The sequence below is a fragment of the Benincasa hispida genome, chromosome 9, assembly GCF_009727055.1.
Source record: "Benincasa hispida cultivar B227 chromosome 9, ASM972705v1, whole genome shotgun sequence".
Taxonomy (NCBI): domain Eukaryota; kingdom Viridiplantae; phylum Streptophyta; class Magnoliopsida; order Cucurbitales; family Cucurbitaceae; genus Benincasa; species Benincasa hispida.
The window spans coordinates 81,427,907-81,441,144 of NC_052357.1; the positions used below are offsets into that span (position 1 = coordinate 81,427,907).

At 31.9% G+C, this 13,238-nt stretch overlaps 1 protein-coding gene across 1 annotated transcript; it reads left to right on the forward strand.

The window, feature by feature from the left end:
• Window positions 1-240: 240 nt before the first annotated feature.
• Window positions 241-6,074, forward strand: LOC120086019 (endo-1,4-beta-xylanase 1). Its single transcript, XM_039042413.1, has 10 exons — window positions 241-349; window positions 984-1,169; window positions 1,661-1,753; window positions 1,850-1,906; window positions 2,288-2,655; window positions 2,745-2,904; window positions 3,237-3,580; window positions 3,740-3,917; window positions 4,022-4,558; window positions 4,835-6,074. Exons 3-10 carry the CDS (start codon window positions 1,670-1,672, stop codon window positions 5,939-5,941), a joined length of 2,835 nt encoding a protein of 944 aa, XP_038898341.1. The 5' UTR covers window positions 241-349; window positions 984-1,169; window positions 1,661-1,669; the 3' UTR covers window positions 5,942-6,074.
• Window positions 6,075-13,238: the final 7,164 nt, after the last annotated feature.

Sequence of the window (13,238 nt, forward strand, 5' to 3'; positions counted from 1 at the left end):
AGGAATCTTTTTTTTTTTTTTTTAGCGTTGTTTGGTCCTATTCACAATATTATTTGGGGTAGCTTTTACACAGGGTGATATTAATTAAAATTAGAATTAAACAATTTATTTATGATAAAAATAATGTTTTAATTTCTTTTCACTTTTTTTTTCTTCACAAAAAGACAAATTTTTTGCCGCCAGCGCAAGGCAAGTTAGATTCGCAATTTTTTTACTAAAAAAAAAAACTATTAATTGTTAATTTTGGCATACAATACAGTAACAACAATTGGCGGGGTTCCAGTTACTTAGAGGAAGTTGCTTCTGAAAGGGGTTTTCTTCAACCTCCTCAGATTCTTTCCATTTTCAGGTTTTCACTACCACTCTCTGTTCATTCATTGTCCCTCCATTTTTCTTTTTAGTTAATCGCACTTCAAATCATCGTCACCATCTACATTCTAAATTTCAAACCGATTCGTGTCCAAATCCGATTGAACATGCCCTGCGGCTCGCCTTGCATTGATGTTATTTTGGCATGTATTCTGATTTGTATTCGTTGAATGACACTGGTTTTTTGAATTAAGGTTTCTCCATGCTTTCAATTGCTAGTTTTGTTGCCGGATAGCGATGCCAGTGAAGAAAGTTAATTGGTTTCGCTCTGGTGTCTATTAGGTTTTTTAATTTGGAGAAGAAAGCAATTAATCGTACCTCCTTAGAACATCGTATATTAATCTATAGAGAGAGTGCAATTGAATTTGGAGGCTCTTTTCCCATTGTATTTTATTGCAAGTTCCCTCCGAGCGTTTTTTTTTAATCTGATTGGATTGGATTGGATTTTTTCATCGTTTGTCAAAGCCCTAATTATATATTGTTCTTATAATGACATTTTCTACAATAAAATGCCGTGGTATTTGCCGAATGTTTCTTTAAAATTTAAACCATAAAATGATTTTTTCCAAACTGGTCCATTATGGAAATCGGACTTATGTTTTTATTTCGCGCAGAGCTGACGAAAGAAAACATCAATTCAGCTGGAAGAATGGCGCTGCGTTCTGGTTGTCTGTATTCTGATATTGGTTCTCGAGTGTGGAGGCATAATCGAGCAGTTGAATGGGCAGATTTAGGCTTTGTTGGTCTTATTCGTGAAAGGCAGTTTTCTGTTGGGAATGAGGGTTCCAATCAGCTTGAGGGTATGGACAGGGAAACCCAAATCTATTTGATTCTCAAGGTCTCTACACGATGAGGATCTGGGCGAATAGAGTTCAAAAGTCACATCCCCAATTCCTTTTCCATCTAATATGAAGTTTTGGAAAACCCACTTCACCTAACTCCCAATTTCCATAAGTGTCTATACTATTATATTTCTTTTAAGCAAATTCTTCTAGTTGTCTAGGAAGCCAAGAACGAAAGCAAGAGATTTGCTTTTATTGGGAATTGGGAAACAAAGAACAGTCTTGACGCTTCCATTTCAATTCAAGCATATAGGGAGGGCACTAGTGTTGCTCCAATCTGCAAGACAAAGCAAAATATGAAAACCCTTTTGATAGTATTCAAATCCGGATTGCTTAACGGAAGCTGATTACAGCAACTTGTTCATTTGTTTAATGAGAAGAGAATTTAATTGTTTGTTTGGCTGGATATCTTGGCTTTCCTTAGAATTTACTCGTAAATCTGATTACAGTTCATATAAATGAGGAGGGCATGTACTTGCTGCTTCACAAGCCGATCTCCCAACATCAATCGTCAGAACCCCAACAGTGACAAGCCTTCTCAGGTGCCACTCTACCTTTCCCAAGCAATTCTATTTCTCTTCAACTAGTTATCTATTTCCTTATCTGACATAATTGGTTTTGCATTTGGATTCGGCTAGAGCTCTGCTGTGTCCATGACGACCACCCAGGAAAACAATGCCAGTGAAGTTTCAGAGGTAATGATTTGTTTCGTCATTTTTACAATTGTCATTTTTCCGGCTGGGACCCATTTATATAATCTGATATGTCATAGTGATCTTACTGATCAAAGGGATTCCTATATATGAACTCTGATTTTGGGCCAATTTGAATTGACTAGAGAAAAAAGTGTTATTGAAATGTGTCGTTGTTAACTCTTTTGATAAGAACTTTAAAATAAACTTTGAAATTGTTTCAAAAGTTATTTTGAGTGGTTGTCAAATTTTTCATTTTTTTTTTTCAAAATAACTCATTTTCAAAATTAAACACTGAGGAAGTTAAACTAAACACACCATTTGACTAGAGTTTATTTATATAGATGGTTTCCTTTCTCTGCATAACTTATACTTTTATGACAGGGTATGGAAGAAACCCCGACCAAATTAAGTCCTCCACGTGCTGCCAATATCTTACTGAACCATGACTTCTCAATGGGGCTGCAATATTGGCACCCCAATTGCTGTAATGGCTTTGTAACTTTGGCCGAGTCAAATAACCTGGACGAAGTATCCATCAATTCATGTGCTAAGTATGCTGTTGTTACCGATCGAAAGGAATGCTGGCAGGGACTAGAACAGGAAATCACCAACAATATTTCCCCTGGTATTACCTATTCAGTTTCTGCAAGTGTTGGGGTATCAGGATCCCTTCAAGGATCTGCTGACGTCCTAGCAACTTTAAAGCTAGTTTACAAAGATTCTACTACAAACTATTTGTGCATTGGGAGGTAACTCACTTTATTGTCCTGCGTCCATTATTTTTCCTTGAGAAGAAAATAACTGAATTTGGAAGACTAATAGATAAAAGTGCATGCAGAACTTCTGTGTTGAAAGAGAAGTGGGAGAAGTTGGAGGGGACATTCTCCTTGTCAACCATGCCAGACCGTGTTGTATTCTATCTGGAAGGGCCTTCTCCGGGTATTGATTTGCTCATACGGTCCGTTGAGATTACATGTGCTGGTCCAAATGAATTGGAGGTAATTAAATTTCTTTTTGTTAACCCCATCCTTCTTTGATTTAGTAAGAGAAGTTATATTCAGAAATAACCCCTTGTCTGCCTACTCCTTCTAGTCCAGTCCACATCCAAAACTTCAATGGAATTTAATGTCTCGATAGTTCTTATATGGATTGTTGTTATTCAGAATGACCTTACTTGAACAGGATCTATTGTTGTTGTACAACTGTGTCCTTGAGTTCTAAGGATTGTTGTCATTCATAACAATTTTCTGCTTTTCTTTCAGTAAAAAAGAATTAAGCTTGCGCTTGATTTTTAACTCAACTCTCTCTTCATGATTATCTTTTTGAGAAGGCTGGAAATGCTAATGCTGGTGATGAGAATATTATTCTAAACCCAAAATTTGATGATGACCTAAAAAATTGGTCTGGAAGAGGATGCAAGATTGCTCTGCACGATTCAATGGGAAATGGAAAAGTCCTCCCACAGTCTGGAAAGTATTTTGCCTCCGCTACCGAGCGCACACAGAGCTGGAACGGGATTCAGCAGGAGATCACAGGAAGGGTGCAGCGAAAGCTTGCTTATGATGTTGCTGCTGTTGTTCGTGTATTCGGCAATAATATCACCTCTACTGATGTACGGGCTACTTTATGGGTGCAAACACCAAATTCTCGCGAACAATATATCGGAATTGCCAAGTTAGTGTCTTTTTTTTTTTTTTTCATGTCAATTTACAAGATTGATATTGTAAACGATGTTCAATATGTGTTTTTTTTTTTTTTTTTTTTTTTTTCACCTTGATACAAAGAAACTTGTACAATTTATGAAGAAACTGAAATGCGGTTGATTTGGTGAAGTGTGCAGGCAACAGATAAGGATTGGGTTCAATTACAGGGGAAGTTTCTTTTAAATGCTTCCCCATCAAAGGTTGTCATATATATTGAAGGTCCACCTTCGGGAGTTGATATTCTCATCGATAGTCTTGTTGTCAAGCATGCACAAAAGATTCCTCCTTCACCCCCACCACCTGCTCAGGTTTCTTGAATGATCAATTGAAAATCGATTTTAGGAGTTTTCCAGACTTGAATTATTGTTTTGAGTTTTAGAATGACTTATTGTTCTTGGTTTATTTCGTGCAGAATCCAGCCTATGGATTTAACATAATTGAGAACAGCAATCTAAGTAATGGCACCAACGGATGGTTTCCCCTTGGAAGTTGTACACTTAGTATTGGAACTGGGTCGCCACATATTGTTCCTCCCATGGCAAGAGACTCCCTTGGCCCTTCTCAACCTCTAAGTGGCCGCTACATACTTGTGACAAATCGCACACAAACTTGGATGGGTCCTGCTCAAATGATAACTGATAAGGTGAAACTCTTTCTCACATATCAAGTGTCTGCTTGGGTAAAGATTGGCTCTGGGGCAACTGGTGCACAAAATGTCAATGTTGCACTCGGAGTGGATAACCAATGGGTCAATGGAGGGCAAGTCGAGATCAATGATGATCGATGGCATGAAATTGGGGGTTCCTTTAGGATTGAGAAGCAAGCAACAAAGATAATGGTTTATATACAAGGTCCTGCTCCAAGTGTTGACTTAATGGTCGCTGGACTTCAAATCTTCCCTGTTGACCGCCGTGCAAGGTTAAGATATTTGAGGACACAGACAGATAAGGTAAAAATTTAGGCACACACACAGTCCATGTAGAGGAAGAAATTATAAAATATTAATATCATAGAATGAAAACAAGCGTCTTGGTGCAATTTTCTTAGCATGAAGTATTATACAGTTCGTAAATGATTATCTAGTTTAGTTTGATGTGCAAAATTAGTTTTTAGCATTCCTTGGTTGTTCAGGTCTCGTTTTCTGCATCATTCTCTTTAACTTTTCTGGTTCCTTCAACTTATTATTGCTGATTGCGCTTTTATCATTTTAATTGGATGACTGCAGATCCGCAGGCGTGATATCACCCTCAAGTTCTCAGGATCTAACTCTAGTGGCACGTTTATAAAAGTCAGACAAATGCAGAACAGTTTTCCTTTTGGGACTTGCATTAGTAGAACAAACATTGACAACGAAGATTTTGTCAACTTTTTCGTGAAGAATTTCAACTGGGCTGTGTTTGGAAATGAGCTCAAGTGGTATTGGACAGAGCCGCAGCAAGGAAACTTCAACTATAGGGACGCTGATGAGTTATTGGATTTATGCAAGAGCCACAACATAGAGACTCGTGGTCACTGCATCTTTTGGGAAGTGCAGGGTACTGTGCAACAATGGATTCAGTCCTTGAACAAGAATGATATGATGGCTGCTGTCCAAAATCGCCTTACAGGCCTGTTGACGCGCTACAAGGGAAAGTTCAAGCATTATGATGTCAACAATGAGATGTTGCATGGATCATTCTATCAAGATCATCTTGGCAAAGATATTCGAGCCGACATGTTTAAGAACGCCAACAAACTTGATCCATCAGCTCTCCTATTCGTGAATGACTATCATGTTGAGGACGGTTGTGACACGAGATCTTCTCCAGAGAAGTACATAGAGCAAATTCTTCAACTGCAAGAGCAAGGAGCTCCAGTGGGAGGAGTTGGGATACAAGGGCATATTGATAGTCCAGTGGGACCAGTCGTTAGTTCTGCTTTAGACAAAATGGGAATTCTAGGCCTTCCAGTCTGGTTCACAGAACTCGACGTGTCGTCCATCAACGAATACGTGAGGGCTGATGATTTAGAAGTGATGCTTCGAGAAGCTTATGCTCATCCTGCAGTAGAAGGTATAATGTTATGGGGATTCTGGGAGCTGTTTATGAGCCGGGACAATTCTCATTTAGTGAATGCAGAAGGAGAGATCAACGAAGCTGGGAAACGATACTTGGCTCTGAAACACGAATGGCTTTCACATGCAAGTGGACAGATCGATGAGAAGAGTGAATTCAAATTCAGAGGCTTTCAAGGAACATATAACGTGCAGATTGTGAATGCCTCCAAGAAGATGTCAAAGACATTTGTAGTGGAAAAGGGAGATACACCTGTGGAGGTATCTATAGATCTGTGAAAGTAAAACCAAATCCACTGCTAAGATACATTTCCAAAGATGTGGGATAATACAATAAAAACACTTCCCCTGTGTAATATTTCCCAATTCAAAATAATAAATACAGGTGTGTTGTTTGCTGGTTGTGAATGAATGTGATGTTTGCATTGAATGCCAACCATCCTTAAAACCTGTATTAAGTTTCTGGGCCCAATGAAGGGAAAAAAAAGGTATTGGGCCGGCGTGGGGTGGTATAGGTCCAAATGTTGATGGATTGGAGGAAAGGGTAAATGTGTAATATAAAAAATGTTTAGGGGTAAAAAAAAAAAAAAGTAAAATTAGAGTGAGTTAGAAGAGAGCAGTTAGGTCCAGTCCAGGAGAAGGGAATGGAGGTGAGAGATTGAATTAGTGAAAAGGGGAGGGCCCTACAGAGCATCAAATCAAAGTGATAGGTTCCCACCATCTACCAGAAAAACTTTCTCCCTCTATTCTCTATTATATATATATATAAATATTTGTGTGTGTAAACTGTAAAGTAAGAAGAAGGAGAGGATGGGATGGGGAGCCACAAAGAGTCCCATCCTTGTCCCTAAATACCTGGGTTCAGGTGGAGCCCACTACCCACATGGGTGTATAGTGCGGACCCCACCCCTGTTTGCAGTTTGGCCTGCCCCCACCCTCCAAATGTATATGTCTATGTTAAGAACAAAAGAGAACACTAAGAAACAGAAGAATTTTGTTGGGTTTGGGAGAGTTTTGAGAGGGAAGGTGGAGAAGTTGCATAAACAAAGAAAGAAACGAGAGAGAATTGGTGGATTGCATGTTGGAGAAACCAAATTAAAGAGTCCCCGCGCTGTTCTCGCGCGCCTTTCCCTTTCCCTTAGCCTTTCCCTTTCCCCTCGTCCTTAAACACTGACACCTTCACCCACTCCTACTTTCAATGCCTTTTTTCTTTACATAAATACACCACCACCATTAAAGGATATCTAAATATAACATAGAAATTGGATCTTTAGGATCTAAACATAACTATTTTTTATTGTCTTTAGAATTTTATAAACAAAAATCATTTTTTTATTTAATTTATGAAATTAATCATCTCATTTTAATTATATTCTAATCATTAATTGACTTCAACATTAATAATTTCGAATTTAGTTAATAATATAAGAAAATATATTTTATAAAAAGGGAAGATGAGATCAAAAATGATATATTAATAGAAAAATACTAAAATAATTTTTATATATAATATGCTATTAATGAATGAATCAATATAAATCATTTACACTACATGATTAGATGATTATATGTTCATAATGAAAAGTCCAATTAAAATTAATCTCTATAAATAATTGCTTGATTATTAAAATATAATAAATTAATCAATTATTATAATCAAAAAATATTTTTTTGTTACTAACTAAATTTAATTAATCTTAGTTTAGTAATTAAATATATTTAAGATATTAGTACCTAATTAATTAATAATTTATGTAGAAAAGTAATTGTGTTCATTTAATAACTTTTTATTGTAAAAATAACTTGAATAAATATTTCAATAGATTATTATTGATTTATTAAAATAATTATTTATATTAATTTTGTTAAATTAATTTTAATTAATCAATTATATTCCAAAATGAAATTATAGAGAAAAAGAGAAAACTCACATAAAAATCCTTATCTATTTAAAATGAGAATGTCGGTTGAAAACTGTGAAACAAACCTACCATTTGCATGTCAATGTCTTTTCTCATGTAGAAAATCTTCCAACTAAATGACTATTTAATCCTAATATTTAATAAATATTTAGTGATCAATGTAAGGCTGTTTGCGTGACCCTATTAATGAGAGAAATATGAGCCGTGATCTCGAGGTAAATGTGTGTGTATTTTTGTGTTTAAATAATTATTCAATGCTATTAAATTTCCTATCATTCTTAAATAATGAAAATGCTAGCTATGATACAAGCTTTCAAGTTGTTTTATCTTAAAAATATTTAATTACGAACCTAACCCCATACGATTCCAGCTGGCTGGTATCTATTCCACAAAAATTACGAAATCTTCTCATTACTGACCTCAAAATTTGAGTGAAAATGTTATTTCACCTATTTTTCTTAAACTATGATTGTGTAATTGTTCTTTTTTTTTAAAAAAAAAAAAAAAAATCATCATCTGCAACGACAACATTTCCTTCTTTGTATTTTGTCTCTAATGACGGTAACAACAACGATGAATGAAATCACTTATTATACCTTTGACAATGTGCAACAATTGATAGCAACAAATGAATCAAGTTTATTGGAAAAAAATAAGAAAGTGAACAAGAATTAGAGCAACAACTAAGACTAGAATAAGAATGAGATAATGATAATTAAAAGTATAAATAGAGTAATTTAAAAATTCGAAAAGTACTTGGTAACATCAACAAAGTTATCGTAATTATATCAATAAATTTAATCATAAATAATTAATTTACATACCTTATTAAGGTTGCATTTTTAAATCGTCTATGCATCAATTTTTACTCGATGTAAACTATTTCAAATATCAAATTAATAAAATGCATGATTAGAATTGATGCTTCATGTATTAATGATTTTTCAAAGTAAAAATTTAAGGATATGATTATCCAAACAAATTGTAGGAAAGAATATAAATTTAAATGAAAGGACAAATTGATACATTAACCAAAGTTTATGATTTAATCGATGTAACTATTACTTCATATTTTTAAGAGAGAGAATTTAAAAATTTTATGAAATATTTATTATTATTTTTCCTGAAAGAATCCTTTTTTTCTTTACGTATATTAATAAAAATATCAAATAACTTAAACACGTGGGTCCTAAAGCAATATTATATTATAAAGTATTGTAAATCATAATTTTAATCCCTTTAGTTTTTGTACCGTGTTCATCTTTAAATATTTAAATAAAATATTTTAATTATAAAGTATTAATTTTTTAATGTCGTAATCATTTCTACATTTTCTATTAATTTTTCTCATTGCATCTTTCTGCAACAATACATACTCAGCTTTTTTTTTTTTTTTTATATATATATTACGTTTTTATTAATATTTTATTTTATTTTATTATGATCAACCAGATAAGTCTATTAATGAATTTGAGAAAAAAAATAATAAAAAAACAAAAATATACAATATGAATAGTCAAATATTAATTTGTGTTGAGTATTATATATATATTAAAATTATATATCAAATGATGATTTAGTAGGTCCCGCCTCATTTCTCCCCATAAACATTTACCTATCATTTTGCTTCCCTAATTTGACCTTTTGAGATTTTTAAATTTATTTTATTTAAAGAATTCCATCCCATATCTGATATCATTACATATTTTCATATTCAATAAAGTTGAATAATTGAGGAATTAATGATTGAGCATACATGATAAGGTCAATGAAGTTCTCGTTGAAATTAACTAATTACCATGTAATTCTATGGTTTCAATTATAAAATCAAACCATTTACATGATTAAATTAAGAAAATGGTTGTACAATCTGTCATTTGTTATTAATAATGTTCCAATTTTAGGATGATAAAAATTAGAGAGAGAATCTTAAATTTTTTAAAATTTGTAATAAATTAAATTAAGAAGGGCAACTGTCTTTATTTTGCTATCGTATTTAATATTTGAACTGAATCTAAGTTGGGTATAACTATTTTATTTTGTCTCTAAGTGATTCTAAAGGGCAAATCTAGCTTTCAATTTATGGACGTCATTTTATTACTTTGTATAAAGCATATTTCTGGTTGCAAAAAGATACCATTAATAAGCTGATGAAAGGGTGACATAAAAAGAGAGCCATAAAGGCAATTTTTTTCTTTTTGAGGCATCAATATTTACTATACAATTTGCCATGCTTTCCATGCTAATTAATCAAGTGGGGGCTATAAGAATGAGTACCAAATTATTATTAAGAAAATAAATAATTTCGAAAATTAATTATACCTTTCCAATTATTGATTCTATAAAGTTCAGGTAAAACATACTTTTTATATATATATATAATCAAAATGTGGACAATTTTTTTAAAAATTAATGTGTGCCTTTAAGGCACTCTAAGTTAAAATAGTTGTGCTTACTCTTTATGATTCTAAGCACAAACTAGTTGTTTTGAATTTGGTGAAATTAAGAATTTTTAGTACAATAGAAGTATTCTATAATTAATACATTTATATGTCAGTTATGACATAAAATTAATATTCGAGAATAAAAAAATATGGAAACAAAATTATTTAGAATTGGACTTCAAAATGAGAATTTAAAACTACATATTCAAGTAATATTTCAAGTAATATTTTATACATATACGAATGATCATGTCATGCCAGATCGACATACATATAAATTAAGCTTGAAAAATCTCTTAAATTTAATTTCTATTTTCAAATATAAAAAAAGGAACTAAAATATTTATAAATATAACAAAATGTCACTATTAATTAGTGATAGATACTGATAAATTAACATCATCTATCATTGATAGACACGTTGATAGATATCGATTAGTGTATATCACTGGAACTGCAACATTTTATTATATATTTAATAATGCTTTCAATAGTTTTGACATTTAAAATAATTTTTTTTAAAGAAATATGGTCCTAACAGACAGACTATAATTTTTTTCAAATTAAGATGAAGATTAAGTATTATATACGTGTTGTAAAAAATACTATGCTTTATTGACAATAAATTAAAATATATAACATTATTAACGACAGAAGCTTTTCTCCATTTTTCTTCCAGTTCAATATTATATTATATCACATACATCAAATACGAGTCATAAGAATTTAAATCTTCACATGAAATTCAGATTATTTATTATTATTATTATTGTTGTTTTTGAAGCATCAAATCCAGATTTAACCATTATAATAAAACACCGTTTATTCTTTATTAATTTTGTCGCGTTATTTTCTTTTCTTTTTAATTTTCGAGGCAATATTTCTCGGCTTTTAATGTAGTCAACTGTCGGTCAATCTGGGAGCTGTCCATTCGATTATCTGCCCATAATATATGTGAGAAACCTAATTGAAATTTAAAACATTTATTTGGATTTTCATCTAAATCAAATACTATCGAGGATGAAAAAATTCACAATCATGAAAAGTTACTTTTCTCGATTAAATAATTTTGAGATGAAATCATATTAGAAAACTTTTATCGAAATCCCCAAATTTCAAAATTTTGATATGCTCACTTTTTAGTAATATAAGAATTCCGATTTTTTCCTAAATTTCTCCAAATTTCAAGATATTCATCAAAATTTCACGATTTTTCTAACAATTAGCTATGTTAATTCAGTTGAAACTTTCTCTGTTTTACCATAAAAAAGGTAAAGCAGTTTTGCTCCTCTCCTTTATGACTCGAATCTCTCCCGCTTATTGATTAGAGCGAGCTACGAAACTTCTTTCTCTATCAGTCGAGCTCAATTACATTGTATTTTCAAATAAGCCACATTTATTTTTAACTTTATTCAAACTTTTTTTTCAATGAATTTTTCATATTTCACCTCAAACTTGAATTCATGTGAGTTAATATTTTCTCATTTTTTCTCCAACTTTATGTATTTATAGATTTTTTTTTTTTTATGTAGTTTTATGTTTAATATTGTGTTTTTTTGTTTTCTTATTGTGTTTAGTGTTATGATTTTCTATCCCTGTTATGTTACATCAGTTTAATGCAATGATTTTCATTTTTGTATCAACTTCATTTTATAATAAATAATTTACAATTATTTTGTATGCAAATAGTTCATATCCTTTCATTTTGTAATTACCAATATTTGATATTATTTTATAATTATGTATTCATTTTTTTTTTTTAGATTTCTGCCTTCAAATCGACATTTATACATATACTCTACAATATGCATCTGAATATTGTCTTACTTTATAAAAATTATGATGAAAATGGTCAATTATAGTATAATTCAGGTACAATCAAAGTTTCACAACTAATTATGGCAATTTCAATCAAACTCTATCAATTTCCATAAAGTTTCTCGAAATTTCTATCAATATTTCTATAAAATTGAGATATCAATATTTTCATCGACATCGATATTTTGAATCAGTCATAGAATTTTATATTTATCTAATGATTTTATTTATTTATCATTGCGTAAATATTAGAATATTTGAGCTGCCTCCAAGCTATAAAAAAAAGTAATGCCTAAGCCGTTGAATTATTTCATGTCTTTTTTTCTTCTTTTTTGTCAAGTCTAGTTTGAAATTGAATAAACAAATTATTGAAAACACGAATTATTGTTGAAAATATGATTTTCCCAAAAAATACGTGCTTCATGTTTCTTAAAACATAACTGACCATTTTTTTTATAAGAAGCAAAATCAAAACAAACTTCAATATAATTTCCGAGACACCAATATAGTAAACATTAATAAGGTGATTTAAGAAATAGTGAAGACTCTCGTTCTTCCAAAATTTTATATTCACAACAAATAATTTAAGTTCTCGAAACAATTAAAAACTAGTCACACAATTATTATTAAAAATGTCTTTATGAGTCACAAATTAAATTAGAACCATTAATTAATTTAGAGGACGTGTTTCAATGTTTCTTAAAAGGCTTCTTATAAATCTGGCAAATTAAGTTTTAAGAATTATGTTCATAATCCAGACTTAATACTTTTGTAAAAATGCCAAAAAATAAGTCCAAGCCCACGAATATAAAAAAGTTTGGATACACTACTTGATACACCTGATGCATCTGATATATATTTGATATACATTTGATACACTACTGATATACACTTGACACACTTGAACTACTAGTGTACACATGATACACTTAATACACTATTGATACAAACTCGATAGACTATTGATAGACACTTGATATACTATTGACACACAATTGAAAATGACTTATTTTAAGTGTTTTAGATTGAAAGGCATTTACATAAATAAAGACTTATGAAAATTTTATAATTAAATAGATCTTCTTTAATTAGGGTTACTTTATGTTGGAAAGGGAGGGGTTGTCGCACAGAGAGGAGAGAGAAAGCAGCACGTGACAATGACATTTCCCCTACCAACTCTATGCCGTTGTCGATTAACTTTACCACCTCCTCACTGTTGTCGCCTTCGCCCACAATTGTCCGGTTCAACCTCTCCTTATCGAAGCTTGCAAAGAAAGCTTATCGGAATGAAAATGAAATTGGCGAGCGAGGTGGTTAGTAATCGAAGGACAAATAGCGTTACGACGAAGCAGGTAACGGTGATTGGCTAGACGGCTTGAAGATAGAACGTGA

Bases quoted from the DNA above. Each gene is read 5' to 3' on its own strand.
- LOC120086019 (XM_039042413.1), top strand. From the start codon at position 1,670: ATGAGGAGGGCATGTACTTGCTGCTTCACAAGCCGATCTCCCAACATC. The intron at 2,905-3,236 runs GTAATTAAATTT...CTTTTTGAGAAG, and splicing joins CTGGTCCAAATGAATTGGAG to GCTGGAAATGCTAATGCTGG. The intron at 3,918-4,021 runs GTTTCTTGAATG...TATTTCGTGCAG, and splicing joins CACCCCCACCACCTGCTCAG to AATCCAGCCTATGGATTTAA.